Source organism: Emys orbicularis, chromosome 1, assembly GCF_028017835.1.
Source record: "Emys orbicularis isolate rEmyOrb1 chromosome 1, rEmyOrb1.hap1, whole genome shotgun sequence".
NCBI classification, from domain to species: domain Eukaryota; kingdom Metazoa; phylum Chordata; order Testudines; family Emydidae; genus Emys; species Emys orbicularis.
The window spans coordinates 366,115,175-366,141,305 of NC_088683.1; the positions used below are offsets into that span (position 1 = coordinate 366,115,175).

At 44.0% G+C, this 26,131-nt stretch overlaps 1 protein-coding gene across 1 annotated transcript; it reads left to right on the forward strand.

Annotated features, from left to right (window-relative positions):
- Window positions 1–14,694: 14,694 nt before the first annotated feature.
- Window positions 14,695–15,642, forward strand: LOC135875284 (olfactory receptor 52H1-like). Its single transcript, XM_065400267.1, has one exon. It carries the CDS (start codon window positions 14,695–14,697, stop codon window positions 15,640–15,642), a length of 948 nt encoding a protein of 315 aa, XP_065256339.1.
- Window positions 15,643–26,131: the final 10,489 nt, after the last annotated feature.

Here is a 26,131-nt window from a genome sequence, read left to right on the forward strand (position 1 = left end):
AGAAGACTCAATAAATGTGACCCCACAAAGGGGGTTCTTGTTTTAAGGATCCCGGGATGAGAGTAAGTCATTGCAAGGACCTTTGAGGGAAAGGCAGGGTGCCTGAATTTCTAGCTCAGGCAAGTAGGGGGCACTATGGGATGGCCCCAGTCTGCAGGAACTTGGCCAGAGTGTGCCATGCTCTTGGGAGCCGTTACCGATGGGCGGAGGTCAGCCCAGCTCCCAGGCTGCCCTAAACTCTGTTGAGGGAAGGGGAGAATCAAATCAGGCCAGGGAATCAAACCTCTGTAACTGGCCCCTTGCCATCCCTGCTCTCTGCAGTGCATGAGGGAGCTTCTCTGGTACAGCAGAGAATCTAGCTGGGACTGTTACAGCTCAGATGGCTGGAAGGCTGGTCCCGTGGTCTGGGTACTGCTCTGTGACTCAATAAAGCTGGGTTTGATTCCCTTGCCCTGTGTGACTGTGGGCCATTGGCTGTCTCTGGACCTCTGCACAGGTCTATAATAGCCTTGCCATCCCTCACTGTGGTGGCAGGAGGATAAATACATTCAAGGATGTTCTGATACCCTAACATCAGGTCTATATCAGGGTCCCACAGAGCAATGCTCCTAATGTTTGTCTATAAAGGCCTCTTACCACAGCCCCCTGTGACAGCTGGATTCTGGGAAGCCCTGTGACTCCAGCACCGTGGTGTCTGTGGCACATGTGGGGGAGCTCGGGGGTGACAGTGAGGGGAAAGTAGTGGATTTCTGAGGAGAGTGTTGGAGTGTCACAGGGTCACAGGGAGTTTCAGCGCAGTCACTGGACTAGTGTTTGCCAGCCATTGAGGCTGAATGGGTCGAACTGCCAAATAATGGAGCAATGGCCATGGAGGCATCATCTTAGATGGTCTGGGTGGGAGAAAGGTCAAAGGGCAAAGATCAGCTTCACACCTTGACCCTATAACACAGACACGGCTGAGCACTATGGTGACTGGGCCCAGGCTCACACAGATTTCAGCAAAGGCTGCTTCCACAAGAAAGGGGCAAACAGATGGGAAGATGCTCTCAGAGACACAGGGAAACTAGGCTGGGTCCCGAGAGTTCCTTGGCTTACTGAAAGTTGGGCCAGTTCTGTTCCTCTATCTCCAGAGCGAAGCCTGTCTAACTTAGCTTAAGCGATACATGAGATATATGAATGTACACGAGTGGAAGCTGCCTGTTATTAAAATCCATTTTCTGTAATGCTTTGTGCTGTTTGCTAATAAACCTCATTGTTTAAAGGAGGCTGGGGGTGTCTGTGTAGCTCTGGTCACAAGCTCCCGAAGGGCAGAGACTGAGGTGTCCAGTCACTGCTGCTTGGTGATAAGCTTTTGTCATAGATGGGATGTTGTTCCCAGCTCGAAGACTGGGAAAATTGTAAGATTCTCCCCAGGACAGAAAGGACCTGGTTTAGACGATAAAGAAACCATATATCCCAGTTTTACTGTGACAATCCCGATTCTTCTTGGCCAGCATCTATCCTTGTTGAATTCCTGTCAGCATTCAGAGGAGCAACTTGTTCAAGCTGCATCCAAGATAATGATGTGCTCAAGACAATGATTCATAGAGTCAGAGAATTTAAGATCAGAATAAGCCATTATATCATCTAGTCCAGACGCTCTCAAACTAGGTGGTGGGCTTCCCTGGTGGGGGTGTGGAATGTATTTGGAGGGCTGGGGCCATGAGAAAATGTAGGGGAAAAACCTTCCTGTACACATTTTACTCACATCAATGAATAACTAGCCAAGCTCATCCCTGCAGACACATCCAGTCCCCAGTCGGCACTGTGTGTTTGTCTCTAGGTGGCACTTTTCATTTTGGTGGATTACTGTTAAGCTTGCATAGCATTATACAAAGTCGTAGACATCTCAACGTGGATCTGTTTGCTATGGCACGGTGTGCCAATTTCATTGTAAGCAGGGACCAAAATCACAGTTTTGCTTTTGCTCTTATTTCACTGGATAATTGGCTCATTTGTGTAACTAAAAAAACAACTGCAAGTGAAAAACAACAAAGCTGAAACTAATTCAATCGAAGCCATGCCACCACATAAATCAGTATATATATTTGTGTGGCTGGGGGAAGGCATAAACTCTTATAGACACAAAGAAGCAAATATGATCAAATAAGTTAGAGAACAACTGATCTATTCTGAACTCTTGTATGGCACAAGCTGCAGAATTTCACCCATTTATCCCCATCTTGAACCCAATGAGTTGTGTTCTATTAATGCGTGACATGCATTCCTCTAAAGCGGATCTTCCAGGAAGACATCAAGTCTTGGTTTAGAGATAGCAGGAGAATCCAGCACCTCCCTTGGCAGTTTGCTTGACTGGTTAGTCACCCTTGCTGTTAAAAATGTGTGCCTCATTTCCCAATTTAATTTGTCTGGCTTCAGTTTCCAGCCACTGCTTCTTGTAATAAATTACCCTGCTAGATTAAGGAGCCCATTAGTAGCTGGTATTTCATCCCTCTGTCTCATAGACTCATAGACTTTAAGGTCAGAAGGGACCAATATGGTCATCTAGTCTGACCTCCCGCATGATGCAGGCCACAAAAGCTGACCCACCCACTTTCCCTTGAAGTCTTTAAATTAAGTCGCAGAGAATCCTCCAGCCTGCGACCCCTGCCCTATGCTGCGGAGGAAGGCGAAAAACCTCCAGGGCCTCTGCCAATCTACCCTGGAGGAAAATTCCTTCCCGACCCCAAATATGGCGATCAGTAGAACCCCGAGCATACAGGCAAGATTCTACAGCCGGACCCTTATTTTACCAGCGATGGCTCATTAATGCCTAATTGACTAAAATCACGTTATCCCATCAAACCATTTCCTCCATAAACTTATCTGAAAGTGCTTGTACACTGACATCAAATCACCTCTCAGTCTTCCCTACTTCTACTCACTGTGTCCCTGTTTATACAGCCGAGGGTACGTTGGAAACAATGGAGGAGGAGAAAAACCTGGATATATTAGTCAGTCTCAGGATGACTGTGAGCCACCAATGTGATGCAGTTGTGAACAAGGCAGATGAGATCCTAGAATGTGGCAGTGAGACAGGGAAGTTTTAATATCCTTATATCAAGCACTGGTGAGACATTTCCTGAAAAACTGTTAAATTCTGGTCACTCATATTCAAGAAAGATGAATTCAGGCTGGAACAGCTGTGGAGAAGGGCTCCTGGGATTGTGAGGGCAATGGAGAGACTAACTTTGGAGGAGAATGAAAGAGCTTGGCTGGTTTAGCCTAACACAATGCAGGCTGAGCGTGAATTGGATTTCACTATAAATACATTGGGGGGTGGGTGTAAACACCAGGAAGGGAGATGAGCTCCTGAAGCTAAAGGACAGTGTTGGCACAGGAACAAATGGGGACAAAGTCATGAGGAGCAAACTGAGGCTGGGAAGGAGAAGAAGGTTTCTGACCATCCGAGGAGGGAGGTTCAGAAACAGCCGCCCAACAGGAGTGGGGAGGGGAAACAAGCCAGCTGGTTTAAATTGAAGTTTCACAGTTTCATGCACTGGATGATATTCCAGGGTTGCCTGCCATAGTAGGGAAATGGTCTCATTGACCCAGGACGTCCCTTTAAATCTTATGTCCATATGGATCACCCATTTGCCCATTTTGCGCCACACTGGGTGCTCATGTGGAGTTCCTAGTGCACTATGCTCCTCTCTGTGCCTTGGCAAATGGATTTGTCACTCAGTAGATTAAGAAGAAACCCATAACTCAGTGTTATCATCTGGAAAAATAATGGTTCTTCGGTTCCTATTTGCTTATGTCACAGGAATTTAATTCCCTGAGTTTCTGGTCACCTCAGCATGCTGAGCCACCAGCTGCCCCTTCCCCAGCCACTAGCCCCAGAGAGGAAGGATGGTTCAGTGGTTGAAGTGCTAGCCTGGGACTCAGAGGAACTGGCTTCATTTCCAGGCTTTTTCACAGTCTTCTGTGACCTTGGGCAACTCACTTATGCCCTCTGTGCCTCAGCAACATGTGTTTTAATATGGCTCAATGTAAAGGTGTACATCTAGAAACAAGGGATGCTGGCCATCCATATCAGATGGGGGACCCAATCCTGCGAAGCAGTGACTTTAAAAAAGACCTGGGGGATCATAATGGATAATCAGCTGGACATGAGCTCCCAGGGCAACAGTACGGCTGAAAAAGCTACTGCAATCTGGTATGTACAACCATAGCAATCTCGATTAGGAACAGAGAGATTTTTATACCTCTGTATTTGTCATTGGTGTCACCACTGGTGGAATATTGGTCCAATTCTGGTATCTACAGTTCATGTAGGAAGTTGATAAATTGGAGGAGGTTCAGAGAAGAACCTTGAGAATATTTAATGATTAGAAAATGTGCCTTGTAGTGATAGACTCAAGGAGCTTAATCGATTTAGCTTAACGAAGAGAAGATTAAGGGGTGACTTGATCACAGTCTGTAAATACCTGCATGGGCAACAACGTTTAACAAAGGGCTCTTCGATCTATCAGAGAAAGTTATAAAGTGATCCAATGGTTGGAAACTGAAGCTAGACACATTCAGACTTGAACTAAAGCATAATTCTTTTAACAATGAGGGTAATAAACCACTGGAACAATTTACCAAGGGCCGGGGTAGATTCTCCAGCAATGACAATTGTTAAATCAAGGCAGGATGTTGTTATAACAGCTCTGCCCTAGGACTTATTTTAGGGCAGGCCTCTTGCTTGTGCTATGCAGGGGTCAGGCTAGGTAATCACAGTGGTGCCTTCTGACCTTCAGATCTAGGAACGTTTGACTCTGCACAGTGGTGTTAATTGCATGGCCCTACTGCATGGGGTATTGTTCTGATAAATATTTTAGAGATTATGAGGCGCTCGGGTGCTACAATATTTGAAGCCATAGCTATATGCATTATAGAGATTTCAGCTCGGTGTCCCTCCCTAGGATGGTTTGGGGGCACTGGGTGGAGAACTTGAACTCTTCCCAAAACCCCGTGATGATGAAGCCTATAGGATGGAAGAATCCCATGCACTGCTACAGGCTGGGGACTGATTGGCTAAACAGCAGTTCTGCAGAAAAGGACCTGGGAATTACAGTGGATGAGAAGCTGAATATGAGTCAGCAGTGTGCCCTTGTTGCCAAGAAGGCTAACGGCATATTGGGCTGCATTAATTGGAGCATTGCCAGAAGATTGAGGGAAGTGATTATTCCCCTCTATTCAGCACTGCTGGGGCCACATCTGGAGTATTGCATGCAATTTTGGATCCCCAGTACAGAAGGGATGTGGACAAATTGAGGAGAGTCAAAAGGAGGCCAACTAAAATGATTAGGGGGCTGGAGTATATGGCTTATGAGGAGAGGCTGTTCCAAGTGGGGTCATTTAGTCTGCAGAAGAGAAGAGTGAGGGGGGATTTGATAGCAGCCTTCAACTAACTGAAGGGGGTTTCCAAAGAGGATGGAGCTTGGCTGTTCTCAGTAGTGGCAGATGATGGAACAAGGAGCAATGATCTCTAGTTGAAATAGGGGAGGTGTAGGTTGAATATTAGGAAAAACTATTTCCCTAGGATGGTGGTGAAGCACTGGAATGGGTTACCTAGCGAGGTGGGGAATCTCCATCCTTAAAGGTTTTTTAAGGCCCAGCTGGGATGATTTAGTTGGGGTTGATCCTGTTTGAGTAGGGGGTTGGACTAAATGACCTCCTGAGGTTTCTTCCAACCCTCATCTTCTATGATTCTATGATTAGCACAGCATCTTTTCTTGAGTGAGTTCTTTGCTCCTCCTGAAGCTTGGCAGTAAGGTGTGGGAATGAGGACATGCTTTCAGAAAACAAAGGATCTGGACAGCATTGCCTGGCTGAACAGAGCCCTGCTGGGCTGCCTCTCGGTCTGATCCTGACCCCCCACCCACTCCATGAGCAATGAGATCTGCTCTAGCACTGGAGACAGACCTCACACCCGGCATCCAAATTTTCATCATCACCAAATTTGGAGGGTGTTGTTTGACTCTATAGAGAGCTAGCAGCAGGCATTTCAAGCTGGGTTGTGACACATCCCTTACTATTAAGAATGTGCATGGCCTTGCTTAGAGCGTGTGCATGTCTCATGCTTGAACATGAGGAGGAGACTCTCTGTGAGCTGTGCCTCAGTTACCCAGTGACTCTGCGAGCCAGTTACTTATTTATCTGGCTGGCTGTAGCCTAATCCTGTTCCTTACAACGGGGGGCTCTGTAGTCAAGGGCACAGAGAAACAGTGTCAAGGGACCACATGGGAATCTCAGCATTCAACATAGTGGTGTGATTATGAGATGTGATTATGACATAATTATGATACCTGTGGTACAAGATATGTCTTGAGAGGTATCATTGGAAAAGTTATGGTTTGCTGAATATGATTATCCTACTGGCATGCATATATGAATTTTGCACCTGAAGTTGTGAATATTGACTATGTATCTATATTTCAAATGTGCTTACTCTGGGTAACACCCACAACTAGCCTTTTGGGTCCAAACATGAAGAAACTAGACAGTGCTGATGGCTCATCAACAAAGATAATGGTTGCATATGAAAACGTGGTGAACTGGTTTTATCATCAGAGGGTGAGAAATTGCTTCTTCAAATCCCATCTCTCTAGTATGTTAGGCTAAGTTTAAAGTTCTGTATATTTGCTAGGAAATATGCTTTGGTCTGTTCGCTATATTTTATAATCACACAAAATTTGTTTTTCTGTAGATAATATAGTAGATCAATCTAGGTTGTATTTCCCTAGTTTGTTAATGAGAAAGTCATGCAAGACTGTATTTAAAGCCTTACTAAAGTCTAGATATACTACATCTACCGCCACCCTAGCCATACCCTGTCAAAGAAAGCTATCAGGTTGGTTTGACATGATTCATTCTTGACAAATCCGTGCTGACTATTGCTTATCACCTTATTATCTTCTAGATGTTTGCAAATGGATTCTTTAATTATTATTTTTAATTATTTGCTCCATTATCTTACCGGGTACAGAAGTTAAGCTGACTGGTGTTTAATTTCCTGGATTGTCCTTCTTTCCCTTTTTATAAATGGGCACTATATTTGCCCTTTTCCAGTCTTCTGGAATCTCTCCCATATTCCATGACTTTTCAAAGATAATAGCTAGAGGCTCGGATATCGCCTCAGTCAGCTCTTTTAGTATTCTAGGATCATTTCATCAGGCCCTGGCGACTTGAAGACATCTAACTTGTCTAAATATTTTTTAACCTGTTCTTTCCCTATTTTAGCCTCTGATCCTACCTAATTTTCCCTGGCATTCACTACATTAGGTGAACAGTCGCCACCAGCCTTCTTGGTGAAAACTGAAACAAAGAAGTCATTAAGCACCTCTGTCATTTCCACATTTTCTGTTATTGTTTTCACTCCTCATTGAGTAATGGGCCTATGCTATTCTTGGTCTTCCTCTTGTGTCTAATGTATTTGTAGAATGTTTTCTTCTTACCCTTTATGTCTCTAGCAAGTTTGATCTCATTTTGTACCTTAGCCTTTCTAATTTTGCCCTTACATATTTGTCTTATTTGTTTATATTAATTCTTTGTAATTTGACCGAGTTTCCACTTTTTGTATGACTCTTTTTTGATTTTTAGATCAATGAAGATCTCCTGGTTAAGCCAAGATGGTCTCTTCCATACCTCCTATCTTTTCTACACCATAGAATAGTGTGCTCCTCTGCAATTAACAATGTTTCTTTGAAAAACTGCTAACTGTCTTCAATTGTATTTCCTCTTAGACTTGCTTCCCATGGGATGTTACCTACCAACTCTCTGAGAATTCTAAAGTCTGCCTTCTTGAAATTCATTGTCTTTATTTTGCTGTTCTCCCACCTACCATTCCTTAGAATCATGAATATGATCACTTTCACCCAAGCTGCCTTCCACTTTGAAATACTCAATCAGTTCCTCCCTATTTGTCCAAATCAAATCTAGAACAGCCTCTCCCCTAGTAGCTTTCTCCACCTTCTGGAATAAAAAAAATTGTCTCCAATGCATTCCAAGAACTTTTCGGATAATCTGTGCCTTGCTGTGTTATTTTCCCAGCAGATGTCTGGGTAGTTGAAGTGCCCCATCACCATCAAATCCTGTACTTTGGATGTTTTTGTTTGTTGTTTATAAAAAGGCTCATTCACCTCTTCTTCCTGGTTAGGCGGTCTGTAGTAGACCCCTACAATGATATCATCCTTGTTTTTTACCCCTTTTATCCTTACCCAGAGACTTTGTACAAGTCTGTCTCCTATTTACATCTCAACCTCAGACCAAGTGCATACATTTTTAATATATAAGGCAACACCTTCTCCCTTTTTTCTGGCCTCTCCTTCCTGAGCTAGCCGTACCCTTATATACCAATATTACAGTCATGTGTATTATCCCACCAAGCCTCTGTGATGCCAACTATATTATAGTGTTCATTTACTAGCATTATGAATTCTTCCTGCTTATTCCCCATACTTCTGGCATCAGTATACAGACATTTTAGATACTGATTTTACCCCGCCCAGTTCTGTCTTGACCCTCTTTGATCCCTGCTATTACAGCCCATGCTCCCCCTCCCCAATTTCTGACCCTTCTCCCAGGCCTCAATGTTTTTGACTTACCTGTGGGCTTTGGTCACCTGCCCCCTTCTAACTTAGTTTAAAGCCCTCCTCACTAGGTTAGCCAGTCTGTATCCAAATATGCTCTTCCCTTCCTTAATAGGTGGACCCCATCTCTGCTTAACAGTCCTTCTTCCTGGAACAGTATCCCATGGTCAAGGAAGCTAAAGCCCTCAGTGTCTCAGGAAGAGGGGCTGGTGCATTGTCCTCTCCGCATTGAGGGAGGGGCATACTGGGTTATAAACTTGCAACTGATCAAGCTTCTGACCAGGACAAGACAATACAGCTCTGGGTCCTAGGCTGGCGAGCTGGGGGGAACTTTCTGGTGCCCCGCTATTGTTGGTTCATGAGTGACTAGTGAAAGTATTCATGTAACGGCAGCTGGGTTGATCCCTGTCAGTGTATGGCTGTGTAAGTGGAAGACCTGGAGAGGATTGCAGCTTGTCATAGCCCCACCATGTGATAGGGGTCTGAGATTGGTATGCCCAAGGGCTCAGAGGTATTGCACTTCCAGGTTGCACACAGGGGAAGTCCGTCAAACCAACACATCACAGAGGACCTGCTAGATCTTCAGTCCATTTCCCTCTTGTCATTTGCTCAGTTACTGACAGAGAGACCATGGTTACAGGAAAAGAACTCTGGACTCCTGGGTTCTGTCGTGATTCACTGTGTGACCTTGGCCAAGTCATGTCTCCCTATCCCTCAGTTTACCTATCTGTACAATGGAGATATGTTCCCATTCACTATCCTTCAATGAAACATTACTGAGGAGTATTAGTGATCTTTGATACCTTAGACAGCTCTGTGTGCCTACAGAAACTGCTCATATTTCCATGTAGTCATCTTTCTCTAGATCATTCTGTCTACTATCTACCCAGCCACTCTGGCATGTACAGGGTATCAGACCCTATGGAGACCTAAGATTAATCCCAGTTTTCTTGCTAATCAACAATATATTTTTTCAATATACACAAATACACAGAGCAGCCAATTCCTCTCTGACTAAGCACAGAGCCCCAGTGTTCTCATCTCCCTTAGGATGACCCCATAATTACTGTTTTCTTCTAAAGCTGGATAAACAGCACAGAGGTGCAGAGAGGTTTGTGTCCAGCCTGTTAACATCCAGATGCCTCTTCTCCCCTAGAGGCTTAGTGAACCCCACTGGGATTGCACAGAGCTATAATATAACCAGAGCATATCCCAGTGTCAGACCTCAGTGTGCAATGTTGCTGCAGATGCTGGAGTGAGAGAGATGTGAGACACAACTATCTGAGGTGGATTCCCAGGGAAGACACGTCAGTGTCAGAATTCACAGCTACCCATCTCTTGCTGAGGAGCTTACCTTCTCGACAAACCCAGTGCAACATGGGCGTGATGAGAGAGAGTGTAAGTCTGTGGTCCTTTCCACTCTGCACAGCCATTAAACATACCTGGGCCCTTGCCACAGGACATGAGCTTGCTCCAGTATCATGGGCCAGAATGTCCCTCTTTGCTGTGTCCCCATGGCTGATGGCCTCCTGTCAAGGCTGTATCCCTACTTTGAACTTTAGGGTACAAATGTAGGGGCCTGCATGAAAACTTCTAAGCTTATCTACCAGCTTAGCTCTGGTCCGCTGCCACCATCTTAAGAATTCCCTCCCTGGGAAGCCTTGAGAAACCTTTCACCAATTCCCTGGTGAATACAGATCCAAACTACTTGGATCTTAAACAAGGAGAAATTGACCCTTCCCCCCTCCTTCCTTTCACCAACTCCTGGTGAATACAGATCCAAACCCCCTTTGGATCTTAAAACAAGGAGAAATCAATCAGGTTTTTAAAAAGAAGGCTTTTAATTAAAGCAAAAGGTAAAAATCATCTCTGCAAAATCAGTATGGAAAATAACTTTACAGGGTAATCAAACTTAAAGAGCTCAGAGGAATCCCCTCTGTCTTAGGTTCAAAGTATAGCAAACAAGATAAGCACTCTGGTAAAAGGTACATTTACAAGTTGAGAAAACAAAGTAAATCTAAGACGCCTTGCCTGGCTTTTACTTACAATTTTGAAATAAGAGAGACTTGTTTAGAAAGATGGGGAGAACCTGGATTGATGTCTGGTCCCTCTCAGTCCCAAGAGCGAACAACCCCTTAAACAAAGGACACACACAAAAGCCTTTCCCCCCCCAAGATTTGAAAGTATCTTGTCCCCTTATTGGTCCTTGGGGTCAGGTGTCAGCCAGGTTACCCGAGCTTCTTAACCCTTTACAGGTAAAAGGATTTGGAGTCTCTGGCTAGGAGGGATTCCATAGCACTGTACACAGGAGAGCTGTCACCCTTCCCTTTATAGTTATGACACCTCCAGCCCAAATCTGGCTGCATTTCAGTGGCACAGGGGATCCTTCAGGATGAAAGATGTTAATGGATGTGTGATACAGGGCCAAATTCTGAGGCTGTAGCCTGCAGTTTGCTCAGGCACCACTGAATCAAAACTCCCCTTGGAGTAAGAACTGAGTAAAGACCTCAGGAGCCAACAGTGTGTTAATGCACAGACACTATCCTCCTCTTAAATTTCAGGGCTCTGGTAGTTAAAAGGTGCATGGGGCGCGGTGTGTGGGGGAACTGTTACCTGACTTTTTATCTGCTGGAAAGCATGGAGGTGTTCTTCACTGGAACAATTATAAGAATTTTTCAACATAGGCAAGACATCTTCTCTTCTAACTTAATTCACGAAGTTGGCTGTATTGTTCTGCTTGAATATTTAAAAAAAAAAAAAAACAATTCAGCCAGATGCAGACACCCAGCATGGGAAATTTCAGTCCAAATGATTAAAATTGGCAAACTTATAAGGAATAGAAATGAGGTCTCCTAACTGAAGGTGTCAGACAGCCTTAACTAAAGTTGGTGACATCAGCACGACCCACAATGGCCAATCCATTTGTGAATCCCATCCAGCTAAGCTCTTCTTTCCAATAATTATGGTGGCAAGGAGTTCCACAGGCTAAATATGGATTATGTAAACAATTTCCTTTTCTCAATGTTATATGTTCAGACTTTCAATGTAATCCCATGTTTCCTTTTTTGTGTGATATGATACACAGTAAATATGAATGCTTGATCTACTTTTATTATTGATAGGTTCATAGGTTTAAGGTCAGAAGAGACTATAAGAGCAACCAGTCTGACCTCCTGTATAACACAGGCCATTACATTTCACCCAGTTGCCCCTGTATTGAGCTCCACGGCTTGTGTTTGACTAAGACCTGGTCTACACTAGGATTTTACATTATGGACTCATAGAGCCATAGGGTTCGAAGGGACCGCAAGGGTCATCTAATGTGACCCCTGCAAATATGCAGGATTTGATGTATCTTAGTCAATGCCAGACAGATAGTTATCCACCTCCTTTGGAAAACCTCCAGCGAAGGAGATCGAATGACCTTCCCAGGCATCTGTTCCTTTGTCCTACTGTTCTTACGTTAGGAAGTTCTTCCTGAGATTTCATCTAAATCTGCTATGCTGTAGTTTAAACCCATTGCCTCTTGTCCTTTCCTTCGCAACAAGAGGGAACAACTTTCCTCCATATTTTTATGAAGCCTTTCAAATTTTGAACACTGCTATCGTGTCCTCTCCCAATCTACTCTTTTAGAAACTAAAGATATCCGGTTTCTTCAGCTTGATCATATGGCTTGTACTCCCTCCCTTTCATCATCTTTGTCACTTGCCTCTGGATCCTGTACAGTTATTCTGCATTCTTTGTATACAGCTGTGACCAAAACTGGGCACAGTACTCCAGATGAGGACCAATGAGCGACGAGTAGAGTGATAATATCACCTCTCATGACTTGCATGCTATGCCTCTGATAATGCAACTTAACATTGCATTTTCATTTTTTGAAACAGCAAAAACAATCCACACCCCTGAGAAATGTAGCTATATCAAACTAACCCCAGTGTAGACAGCATGAGGTCAATAGAAGAATTCTTCCATCTTCCTAGCAACCACCTCTCAGGGAGGTGGATTACCTACGCTGATGGGAGAACCCCTGCCGTCGGTGTAAGTAGTGTCTACAATGAAGCGCTACGGCAGCACCACTGTAGTGCTTTCAGTGTGGAGAAGCCCTAAAGCAGATTTTCTAGAAAAGCATCCAGGCTGCATCTGTAGACGATGGGGAGTTGGAGAATCCACCACTTCCATTTGCAGTGTGTTCCAACAATTAATCATCTTCAGTGCTAAACCTTTGGCCCTTATTTCCAACTGGAGTTTGTCTGGCTTCAGCTTCCAGCCATTGGGTCTTGCTCTGCCTTTCTCTGCTAGATTCCAGAGCCCATTAGTACCCAGTGTTTTCTCCCTTCTCCATATCATTGATGAAAATATTGAATAGCATGATGCCTAAAACTGATCCCAGCAGAACACCACAAGAAACACCTCCATTCCCTGACAATTACCCACTGATAACTGCCTTCTGAGATACGTTGGTTATCCAGTTTTTAGTCCATTTAACATGTACTCCACTGCTATTGCATTGTGTTCATTTTTTATCTGCGTGTTTTCCCCTACTAAATCAAATGCCTCAGAGAAATCAAAGTCTATTGTATCTGCATCATTCCATTGATCAACCAAACATGTACTCTCATTAAAGGATGAAATCAGATTTATTTGACAAAACCTGTTTTCCATAAACCATGCTGTTGTCTGGCATTAATTATATTCCTCGACATTTTTTTTTTAACTAATCCCATACCAGGATTTTTTCCCCATTTTTCCTCACCCTGTCAAATATTTTAAATAACCTTTCCCTTTATTTTGTTATAGTTTATATTTAACACAGAACTGTCTCATTGCATACATCTGGTTCCGAATGAGGTGTGTGGTTAATCTGGGAGTTTGCAATTTATGTTCGTAATTCTAATGTACTAATGTAGATGGGGTTTAAAATCTGTATTTCATCACGTCAGGTGATAGGAGCACTTGATACTGCTTCGGAACAAAAATATTTCTTGAACACATCTACTTTTACTGCAAAATTAACAAGTGTCCTTTCTCTTTGATACATGTTGCTTTCCTCCCCTTAATTACTGTCTGTATTTTTCAGAGTGGTAGCCATGTTAGTCTGTATCAGCAAAAAGAACAGGAGTACTTGTGGCACAAATTTATTTGGTCATAAGCTTTTGTGGGCTAAAGCCCCCTTCATCAGTTGCATGCAGTGGAAAATACAGTAGGAAGATATATATATATACAGAGAACATGAAAAATGGGGGTTGCCATACCAACTCTAATGAGACTAATCGATTAAGGTGGGTTATTATCAGCAGGAGAAAAAAAAACTTTTGTAGTGATAATCAGGATGGCCCATTTCCAACAGTTGACAAGAAGGTGTGAGTAACAGCAGGGGGGAAATTAGCATGGGGAAATAGTTTTTAGTTTGTGTAATGACTCATCCACTCCCAGTCTTTATTCAAGCCTAATTTAATGGGGTCCATTTTGCAAATTAATTCCAGTTCTGCAGTTTCTCGTTGGAGTATGTTTTTTAAAGATATTTTGTTGAAGAATTGTCACTTTTAAGTCTGTAATTGAGTGACCAGGGAGATTGAAGTGTTCTCCAACAGGTTTTTGAATGTTATAATTCTTGACGTCTGATTTGTGTCCATTTATTCTTTTGCGTAGAGACTGTCCGCTTTGGTCAATGTACATGGCAGAGGGGCATTGCTGTCACATGATGGCATATATCAGATTGGTAGATGTGCAGGTGAACGAGCCTCTGATAGTGTGGCTGATGTGATTAGGTCCTATGGTGGTGTCCCCTGAATAGATATGTGGACAAAATTGGCAATGGGCTTTGTTGCAAGGATAGGTTCCTGGGTTAGTGTTTTTATTGTGTGGTGTGTGGTTGCTGGTGAGTATTTGCTTCAGGTTGGGGGGCATGTAGTTGTGCATGTAGTGTCTCATATTAACATTGTCTCTCCATCTAGGCATTTGTACTGCGACCATCGCCCTAGACCCTGGGCACCTACAGGAAAGCAGGGAAACATACGGTATATGCAGGAGATACTGTTCTACCTCAGAGCTGGATACCTTCTCCCCCTACTCCATGTCAGATTCCAACACAACCGACTTCACCAACCCCTCCACCTTCATCCTGCTGGGCATTCCTGGCCTGGAGGTGGCCCAGGTCTGGATCTCCATCCCCTTCTGCACCATGTACGTCATAGCCGTCTTTGGGAACTTCATCATCCTGTTCATTGTGAAGACGGAGCTGAGCCTCCATGGCCCCATGTACTATTTCCTCTGCATGCTGGCCATCACCGACCTCGTGCTGTGCACATGCACAATTCCCAAAATGCTGAGCATCTTCTGGTTCAATTCCAGGGAGATAGATTTCAGTGCTTGTCTCACCCAGATGTTCTTCATTCATTCCTTCTTTGCAATGGAGTCTGGGATCATCGTGGCCATGGCTTTTGATCGCTACGTGGCCATCTGCGATCCCCTGAGACATTCCACCACCCTGAGAAACCACGTGGTGGCCAAGATCGGCCTGGCTGTGACGTTGCGTGGCGGCATGCTCGCACTGCCCTGTCCCTTGCTAGCAAGACAGTGGCCATATTGCAGAACCAACATCATCCCCCACACATGCTGCGAGCATATGGCCGTGGTGAATCTGGCCTGCGCTGACATCCACATCAGTAGTTACTACGGCCTCACTGTGGCAAACTTGGTCATCTGTCTAGATATGTTTTTTATCACTGTGTCCTATACCCAGATCCTCAGGGCCATCTTCAGCCTCCCCACAAAGGATGCCCGGCTCAAGACTTTTGGGACCTGCAGCTCCCACCTCTGTGCCATTTTAGCCTTTTACATCCCAGGTCTCTTCTCTATCCTAGCATCTCGGTTTGGCCACCATGTGGCCCTGCATTTCCATGTTCTCTTTGCTAATGTGTGCCTCCTGGTGCCCCCCATGCTAAATCCCATTATTTTCGGTTTGAGGACCAAACAGATCCGGGACAGGCTGCTCCAGCTCTTTACTCATAAAGGGACCTAATGTTTTATCCTAGCGCTCTTGCTCTCAGACCAAGCTCTGTGCAGAGCTGGCTTGTGACATGGTGCTGGGCCCTGTTCCCTGGATCACATACTGGACAGTCAGAGAGACATTAAAGCCTTTTTTGACCTTACTGTGCTGTCTTAGCATGACAAACTGGGGAATTGTTCTGTGTACAACTCACTGAGTTGACAGCTTTCAAATTGCTGGCAACTTGACCCCAAGGCCCCACTCCTTGCCTCACCTCTTCCACCAAGGCCCTACCCCTGCTCTGCCTCTTCCCCCCCCCCAAAGGCCATGCCCCTGTCAATTGCTCCTCCTGTCCCCTTATCACTCGCTGCATCATCTCCATGTCCTCCCCCCCAGCTGCAAGGGAGCCATTTCAGATTTTGATAAGGGTGACAACTTTAACCATGATTCAAGGGGCTACTTAGGCACTCAAAACTCTATTTTGGGGGCAGATTATTTAGCAAATAGCTGACAGGAGCACTGTAATCTAATTCCTATATAAAAGAAAGAAAAATAAATAAATATTAGACCCACTCAGCTCTGGTACTAACATACTCTGACATCTTGTGGCAAGTCACTTAAGGGACACTGCTTAGGTTTAAAATTTTAATGCATATACTTACTTTGTTACTAACTCTGTGGAGAAAGAGACCCTGTCAGCCACCCCTGGGTTCTATTTCAGCTCTGGGAGGGGAGAGGTTCTGGTGCATTACAGCGGGCATCAGAATAACCATACTGGGTAAGACCAATGATCCATCTAGACCAGTATCGTGTTTTCTGACAGTGGCCAATACCATATGCTTCAGAGGGAATGAACAGAAGAAACAATCATCAAGTGATTCACGCCTGTCACCCACTCCCAGGTTGAGGAAAACGGATGCTATGAACATGCAGAACGTGGCATTGGATCCCTGTCCATCCTGGCTAATAAAAATTGATGGATCTATTGCCCATGAACTTATCTAGTTCTTATTGTAATCTGTGAAGAAATTATTTCTTTTGTTTGTTTTAAATCTGCCCCCTATTAAATCCATTGGTTGATCTCTAGTTTTTGTGTTATGAGGAGTAAATAAGTCTTCCTATTAAATTTCTCCACACCTGTCATGATTTTATAGAACCTCTATCATATCGCTCCTTAGTCATCCCTTTCCCAAGCTGAAAAGTCCCAATCTTTTTAAGCTCTCCTCATACGGAAGGCATTCTATACCCAGTATCAGGTGATATGGTCAGATGTCCCTGCAAGACTCCAGTCTCCATTCTTTATGGACTGGCCCACAGTTACCCAGGAAGGTTAAGCTTTATTATCTGGCTTCAGAGTAGCAGCCGTGTTGGTCTGGATCCGCAAAAAGAACAGGAGTACTTGTGGCACCTTAGAGACTAACAAATTTATTTGAGCATAAGCTTTCATGGGCTACAGCTCACTTCATTGGATGCATAGAATGGACTCCTGTTCTTTTTGCTTTATTATCTGTTAATGGGAAATTAAGCCCCATTTGGCTTCCTCATTGAAGACTCTGAACTGTAAGCAGAGGGAGTGACCCAAAGCCTTGAACATAAAATACAGAAACAGAAGACAATATTCCTAACTTCCTCTACAAATATGATACATGCATGCAAGTAGAATAATCATATCCAGCAAATGACAACCTTTCTAAGGACACATTGCATGAGGTATTTCACATAAAGCATATTCCAGTTATGTCATATTCATACTCATAAGCATATTCTCCTAAAGCATATGGAGTGCGATGTCACACACAGAACTTTGCCAGAACACCTGTGGGTAATGTTTGCAACACTTGGGAATTGTATGGTCAAAACCTAAAGAAGGTCTTGGGCACTAAATAAGCCCAGTTCCCTCAGCCTCTCCTCGTAAGTCATGTATCCCAGCCCTCTAATCATTTTCATTCTGGTGGACTCTTTCCAATTTGTCCACATCCTTTCTGTAGTGAGGGGACCAAAACTGGATGCAATACTCCAGATGTGGCCTCAACAGTGTTGAATAGAGGGGAATAATCACTTCCCTCAATCATCTGGAAATCCTCCTACTAAGGAGCCCAATATGCTGTTAGCCTCCTTGGCAACAAGGGCACACTGCTGACTCATAATGAGACAACAGAGTGTTTAATGAGACAAAGAGTGTCGTTCTGTTTTGAAGAAATATTTTGTATTAGGTGTGGAAGAGGAGAAATAAAGAGCAATTTGGTTTAATAAACTTGGGGGGAGAAGGGATTTGGGGAATTGATTTAAGAGAGCTAAGAGTATTAGTTGATTTTACTAACCGGATGTCATGGAAAATGCCTCCTGGCACATCCTGGGGACAAGTGGAGATTTTGGCAAGCTACAGGAGTGGTTCCAATGGGCTCCAGAAATTCTGGCAATTGCATTGAAACACCGGGAACTGTGGGCCAAGAATAAAATAGAATGTGGTAAAACTGAAGCAGAAAACCTAGTTACAGGCCCTGCTCTCCCCCCACCCACAGGTATCCAAGAGAGGCAGAAGCCAGCCTGAAAGAAACAATTGATGGGCTTTAAGCCAAGGGAACAGTCAAGCCCCAATAATGCTGCTCTCTGGCCAGTCCTGAAAAGTCATGGCAAGACCTAGAGGCTGGTAATTGATTTTTGTCCCCTTAATCGGGTGACACCCCCAATGGCCCCCATAGTGGCAAAGTATAAGGAGGTGATGGCCTCCATTGTGGGCAGGGGCTCAGTGGTTTTCAGTTCTGGATTTAACCAGAGCTTTTTTTTGCTATCCATTTACATCGGGACAGCTATTACAAAGATGCTTTTACTTTTCAAGAGAAACAGCTATGTTTTGCCAGAATTCCCATGAGGTAGATGCACACCCTATTGTTTGCCATGGCCATGTAGTTAATATGTGGGATGGGAAACCTGAAAGAGCCAGTGAGACTTCTTATGTGGATGACATCCTGATTTGCACACAGACCAAGGAAGATAATTTGGAAGTACTGGATAGGGTATTACAAGATATTCAGGAAACTGGGTTCAAAGTAAGCCCAAAGAAAGCCCAGTTGTGCTCCCAACAAGTTAATTATCTTGGAGTGACTTTGGGAGAGGAAGGAAGTTCTCCTGATCAGCAGAGGGTTTCTTCAGGTATGCTAACAACAAGAAGAAAGTCAAGGAAAGTGTGGGCCCCTTACTGAATGAGTGAGGCAACCTAGTGACAGAGGATGTGGAAAAAGCTAATGTACTCAATGCTTTTTTGCCTCTGTCTTCATGAACAAGATCAGCTCCCAGACTACTGCACAGTATGGGGAGGAGTTGACCAGCCCTCTGTGGAGAAAGGAGTGGTTCGTGACTATTTAGAAAAGCTGGACGAGCACAAGTCCACAGGGCCGGATGCACTGCATCCGAGGGTACTAAAGGAGTTGGAGGATGTGATTGCAGAGCCATTGGCCATTATCTTTGAAAACTCATGGCGATCGGGGGAGGTCCCGGATGACAGAAGGAAGGCTAATGTAGAGCCCATCTTTAAAAAAGGGAAGAAGGAGGATCCGGGGAACTACAGGCCAGTCAGCCTCACCTCAGTCCCTGGAAAAATCACGGAGCAAGTCCTCAAGGAATCAATTCTGAAGCACTTAGAGGAGAGGAAAGTGATCAGGAACAGTCAATATGGATTCACCATGAGAAGATAACTGGGTCTGTGGATGAGGGGAAAGCAGTGGATGTGTTATTCCTTGACTTTAGCAAAGCTTTTGATATGGTCTCCCACAGTATTCTTGCCAGCAAGTTAAAGAAGAATGGCCGGATGACTGGACTATAAGGTGGATAGAAACCTGGCTAGATCATCGGGCTCAATGGGTAGTGATCAATGGCTTCATTTCTAGTTGCAGCTGGTATTAAGCGGAGTGCCCCAAGGGTCGGTCCTGGGGCCTGCTTTGTTCAATATCTTCATTAACGATCTGGAGGATGGCGTGGACTGCACTCTCAGCAAGTTTGCAGATAACACTAAACTGGGAGGAGTGGTAGATACGCTGGCGGGTAGGGATAGGATACAGAGGGACCTAGTCAAATTAGAGGATTGGGCCAAAAGAAACCTGATGAGGTTCAACAAGGACAAGTGCAGAGTCCTGCACTTAAGATGGAAGAATCCCATGCACTGCTACGGACTAGGGACCAAATGGCTAGTCAGCAGTTCTGCAGAAAAGGACCTATGGGTTACAGTGAATGAGAAGCTGGATATGAGTCAACAGTGTGCCGTCGTTGCCAAGAAGGCTAACCACATTTTGGGCTGTATAAGTAGTGGCATTGCCAGCAGATCGAGGGACATGATCATTCCCCTCTATTTGACATTGGTGAGGCCTCATCTGGAGTAGTGTGTCCAGTTTTGGGCCCCACACTTCAAGAAGGATGTGGAAAAATTGGAAAGAGTCCATAGAGGGCAACAAAAATGATTAGGGGGCTGGAGCACATGAGTTATGAGGAAAGGTTGAGGGAACGGAGATTGTTTAGTCTGCAGAAGAGAAGAATGGGGGGGGGGATTTGATATCTGCTTTCAACTACCTGAAATGGGGTTCCAAAGAGGATGAATCTAGACTGTTCTCAGTGGTACCAGATGACAGAACAAGGAGTAATGGTCTCAAGTTGCAGTGGGGGAGGTTTAGGTTGGATTTTAGGAAAAACTTTTTCACTAGGAGGGTGGTGAAGCACTGGAATGGGTTTCCTAGGGAGGTGGTGGAATCTCCTTCCTTAGAGGTTTTTAAGGTCAGGCTTGACAAAGCCCTGGCTGGGATGATTTAGTTGTGGATTGGTCCTGCTTTGAGCAGGGGGTTGGACTAGATGATCTCCTGAGGTTCCTTCCAACCCTAATATTCTTTGATTCTAAGTGCACTCACTTGTGGAATGATATCCCTAAGTAGACCATCTGGGGGAAAGACAATTCTTTTTATACTGAAATATTTCCTCTCGTTCCCAAATGCTGAAAGAGAATATTTGAAAGAAGCAAAATTGTAAATAGTGACACCAGGAACAGAATGGAAAATTCCTTTGCCTTACACTTGGAAAGCACCAGGTTTTCAGGAGGTTTACAATAGGGATAAAGGATGTTTGGAAGAAAGGGTGGTTCAGGCGTGTCTTGGCTAAATAGTTATTAACATGTAGCCCAATATAGCAGGGAAATGGTTCCTTCAGGGACCCCATGGAGTAAAAGGCATGGAGGTATGGATTTTGGAGCCATCTGTAAGTAATTTAAATGGAGCATATGTGGTTCAAACCAATGTGAAGAAGCAAATGGTGATTAATCCAACCCACACCCAGAAGATGGTAATTGTGGACCTCACCTTAGCAAACATTTCAGCAATAGAACCTCAGTGTGGAAACTTTGTTCAACCCTTGTATAAGGGCTGGAGGAATTGGATAAATCTTCATGATATTCCCAGACTGCATAAGTATTGAAAGAAAGGGGATATTTTAGGAACAATTGGTGCCGGAGTAGGAGTTCTTAATAACATAAATGAGGCGGCGGTTGCAAATAAAATAAATGCAGTGGGTCAACACCTAAAGGATTTAGCAGTGCCCTGGATGTATTTTTTGATCAGCTAAAGTGCATACAGGATGGGGTGGCAGAGGTTTTAGAGAAATAGGAGCAATCCCAAGAAAAGGATCATCTCTGCCTCTTGCAGGCTGTTGGTGCCCTCCCGAGTAATGTTTTCTTGGCCCTAGCATGCATGCAAATGTAGATGTGGATTAGTGATATGGTAAAGAACATGATTTGAGAGGGTATGACTGGGACACTCCCATTGGAAATCAGGAGCATTATTTGGAAAAATTCCCCCCAGACAGAGATTTTATAATCCTGGTGGAAAATGGTAAATTTTACCTATGATAAAGGATTTGGAGAAATCCGTTTATTAGTTTTATTAATGCTGGAAATAGAAATAAGGTGGGTTTTCCCCATTGTAGCCTTGGGCCTTAATATTAACTAAACAGTGATGGAACCCCTGGATTACAGAGTATGAGTAATAAAAGAGGCCCAGGGGTGGAAGACAGTAGAATTGGGAGCCTAGTTAGAAGAATTTTGGATTGGATATGAATGCAATACAAATACTTTGTAGTCACAAGATGTGTGTTTAGAAGTAATAGAGAGAAAAGGCCTGTATTTATTGAAATGAATTTGATTGTTGTAATGTTATTTGAATACTCCTATTTAAGGAATTATTTGCAAGTTGTTAGACAGAAGGCACACAGAGTCCTGGTTACCATCCACCATGCTTTTAATTAGATTAAAAGTGATTAAGAGAGTTATCAGAGATTCAGAACAAAATTGATGGGAAACATTGTTGAGATGGCCCCCTATGGCACTGGAGATTTAATTTCACCAGACATTAAATTATAGTGATTCTAATGTTTCAGGTGGTGGTGGTTGTTGTGCTCCTAGTTCTGATATACTGGATTCAAAGGAAAATTGAATCCAAAGCCAGAAGTTTTACATATTATGGGTACTCCCCAAAATAAGTATATGGTCTTTAATGAGGCAAAGTCAGGGATGAAACCAGAGAGTGGCAGCAAGAAGATTCTTGCTTGGTCTTAGCTGAGACCCTTAAGCCTAATGTGGGAACTTCAAAAGTAACTCACTAAACTTGTTATATATAGATAAAGGCCTTAATATTAAAGATATATGGAGGGGCATGTTGCCCTGGATTTGTGGGGTGTGTATACCCCAGAACATGATCAAGCCAATTGCAACCACATTATATGCATTCAGCTACCATGAATTAATGAAATAGAACACCACATAGTTAAGGGTTAATTTGGAGACAGGCTTTCAGAAGCAAGGTCATATCTAGCTAGCAGTTTCTGCTAATCAGAATGGGAGGAGGGGACACACAAGTAAACAAATGAGACTGAAAACCTTGGTGGTTGGAAAACCTTGATTCTAGATGCCTCTGATATTAAAAGTTTACTGAAAGTTAGAAAAGTGATGCTCCAGTTGGGGGCATTATGACCTATGTGTTTTGCAGAAGTTAGTTATAAAAGATTAGCTACTACAGTATAATGTACTTTGGAGCAGTCCTCTGGAGATATCCTGGGAGAAACGTTTTTCCTAACATCTTTACTTCCTGGGAGGGAGGTGTTTGGCCAGCTCTGCCTTGTCATAGATTACTCAATACAATCTCAGAACACAGGTAAATATTTGGGATGTTCTAAACCTATGGCTTATGTTTATGTGTGCTTAAATCTAGTCAACTGAAGTGTTAGACAAGAGCATGCATTTAATCCTTAATCAGACCAAACTGCTGAGTTCCTATTGATTTATTCCTAACTCCACATGGAGGAAAATTCTTAAATTGCCCCTGTTGGGGGTTCTGAAATCTACAGGTAACACTGAAGGAATTATTTCAGGGCAGGTCTCTAGCCTGTGCTATACAGCCAGTCATACTAGGTGATCACAATGGTCCCTTCTAGCCTTGAGATCTGCCCAGTGGTGTTAGTAGCACTACCCAACTGCACAGGTGTTGTACAAAAAATATGCTACACATTGTGAGGTGCTCAGACACTACAATAATTGGAGCCAGAGCTAAGTGCCTTAGAGAGATTTCAGCTCTGTGTGCCTCATAAGGATAGTTTGGGGCAGTGGGTGGAGAACCTGAATTCCTCCCAATACCCCTTGCTGATGAGGCCTGTCATTAGCACAGCACATTTGATGAGAGAGTTCTGGACTCCTCCTGCAGCTCGGCAGTAAGAGGGGGAATCAGGACGTGGTTTCAGAGAGCGAAGGATTTGGAGAGCGTTGCCTGGCCGAATAGAGCCCTGCTGCGATGCACGTCTGTCTGATCCTGACCCCACCCTCTCCCTGAGTAATGAGAGCTGCTCTAGCTCTGGAGACGGATCTCACACCCTGCATCCAAATTTCCAACATCACCAAGTTTGGGGACAGCTGGATCTGGGAGAGGGGGTTGTTTGGTTCCAATAGGGAGCTAGCTTGCTTGCTTCCTGGGTGTGTGAATGTCTCATGCCTGAACATGAGGAGGAGACACTCTGAACAGTTCCTCAGAAACCAGTGAATCTGCGAGACAGTCACTGTTATGTCTTGCTGTCTGTGGCATAACCCTCTTACTTACAACCGGGGGCGCTATAGCCTAGTGCAGAGGGAAACAGCATGTCTGCCACTAATGAACTGTGTGACCAGAAATGTTCCCTAACCAACCCCCCGTGTCTTCGGTTGTGGGTGCTCTGCTTGAGATATGGCCAACACCACCACCTCCTGGGATTTCATCAGGAGTCTTGCACTATTTCGTGTCTTTCTTACAGCCCCAACTTCTGGGATCAAGACACTGCACAGGAATCTCAGCTTTCAGTTTTCTTAAAAAAATTTTTTTTTTAAAAAGTGAGTTGCAGAAAAGCTAGAAAACCTGTAGCATGTGTATCTCAAAGACTCAGACACTAAAGACACATGAAAATGTACCCCACATTAGTATATTTTTAAATCTCTTTATTTTTAAAGCAATCCCCTGAATTTGTAGAGGTGTTTTTCAATTCACTTCACACAAGTACTGTAGTGCAATCTCTCAAAAATACAACGAAGTCCACTTAGTCCTACTTCTTATTCAGTCAATCACTAAGACAAAAACGTTTGTTTACATTTACAGAAGATACTGCTGTCTGCTTCTTATTTACAATGTCACCTGAAAGTGTTCACATAGACTCATAGACTCATAGATTTTAAGGTCAGAAGGGACCATTGTGGTCATCTAGTCTGACCTCCCGCATGATGCAGGCCACAAAAGCTGACCCACCCACTTTCCCTTAACTCAGCTGTTGAAGTCTCCAGATCGTGATTTAAAGACTTCAAGTCGCAGAGAATCCTCCAGCTTGCGACCCCTGCCCTATGCTGCGGAGGAAGGCGAAAAACCTCCAGGGCCTCTGCCAATCTACCCTGGAGGAAAATTCCTTCCCGACCCCAAATATGGCGATCAGTAGAACCCCGAGCATACAGGCAAGAATCTCCAGCCGGACCCACATTTTACCAGCGATGGCACGTTATTGCCACTGTTGTAGCTGTCATTGCAGGTTATTTACATGGCAGGTATGCTAAACATTAATATGCCCCTTCAAGCTTCAGCCACCATTCCAGAGGACATGCTTCCATGCTGATGGTGCTCATTAAAAAAAAAAAAAAAAAAAAGCATTAATTAAATTTGTGACTGAACTCCTTGGGGAAGAATTATATGTCTCCTATTCTGTTTTACCCACATTCTGCCATATATTTCATGTTCTAGCACTCTTGGGTGATGATCCAGTACATTTGCTTTAAGAACACTTTCACAACAGATTTGACAAAACACAAAGAAGGTACCAATGTGAGATTTCTAAAAATAGTTGCAGAACCCAACCCAAGGTTTAAGAATCTGAAGTGCCTTCCAAAATCTGAGAGGGATGAGGTGTAGAGCATGCTTTCAGAACACTTAAAAGAGCAAGACTCCAATGCAGAAACTACAGAACCCAAACCACCAAAACAAAGAAATCAACCTTATGCTGGTAGCATCTGACTCAGATGATGAACATGAACATGTGTCAGTCTGCTCTTCTTTGGATCATTATCGAGCAGAACTCATCATCAGCATGGACTCATGTTCTCTGTAATGATAGTTGCAGCATGAAGGGACATGTGAATTTTATCATATCTGGCACATAAATAGCTTGCAGTGCCCTGTGCTCTTTATTCATGTGTCTGGTTCCCACCACCAGACTCCCACTATTTACAGACTATGTTTAGGTCTGGCCTTAGTGGCAACACAGTAACAGGTTCCCAGCCCCTTCTGAGCCTACTCTCCTCTCCTTGTCTCCACCCCCCAAGACTCACTTCCTCCCAAGCTTTTAGACCCTGTTAATGAGGCTGGTAGGTGTGGCCAGTAAACTGGTGGTGGGAACCAGACATGAACTGTGACCGTACAGATCATTGTTGCAACCAATGTCCTATAGTTGCTCTGTATCATTTTTGTATTTGAAGTTATGAATATTGGCTATGTACTTGTATCTCAATGTGCTTGATTCTAAGTAGCATCAGTGAAGCATTTGGTCAGTTCCTTGAGAAAGGAGACACACTTAACTGACAATGGACCTTGGAAGACTCCAATCCACATCTGAGGTGGCTTCTTGGGCAAGCAGCTGGGGGTCTCCTGTTTTCTCTTTGGAAAATATGGTCACCCTAGTCCAGGGCCTGCTGAGTGTGGGAGACTGATGCAGGGCTAGTGCTGCCACCTAGGGGTGTGGTCCTGTAGCACGAGGGACAGATCCTCATGATTTGAGCTAGAGCTGAGCTGGATAACAGAGATATTTCCCCCCATGAAAAATGTTGACCCAAACAAAAATGTTTCCTTTTCACCCATTTTTTTAGGTGAATTTTCATAGAAAATCAATATTTTTTCTCTGAAAGCTCTGCTGCCATGATGCTGCCCAACTGCAGCTGCCTGGATCCCCAAGAGAAACTGGAGGCTTTTCACCTGTCACTTCCTCATATAGT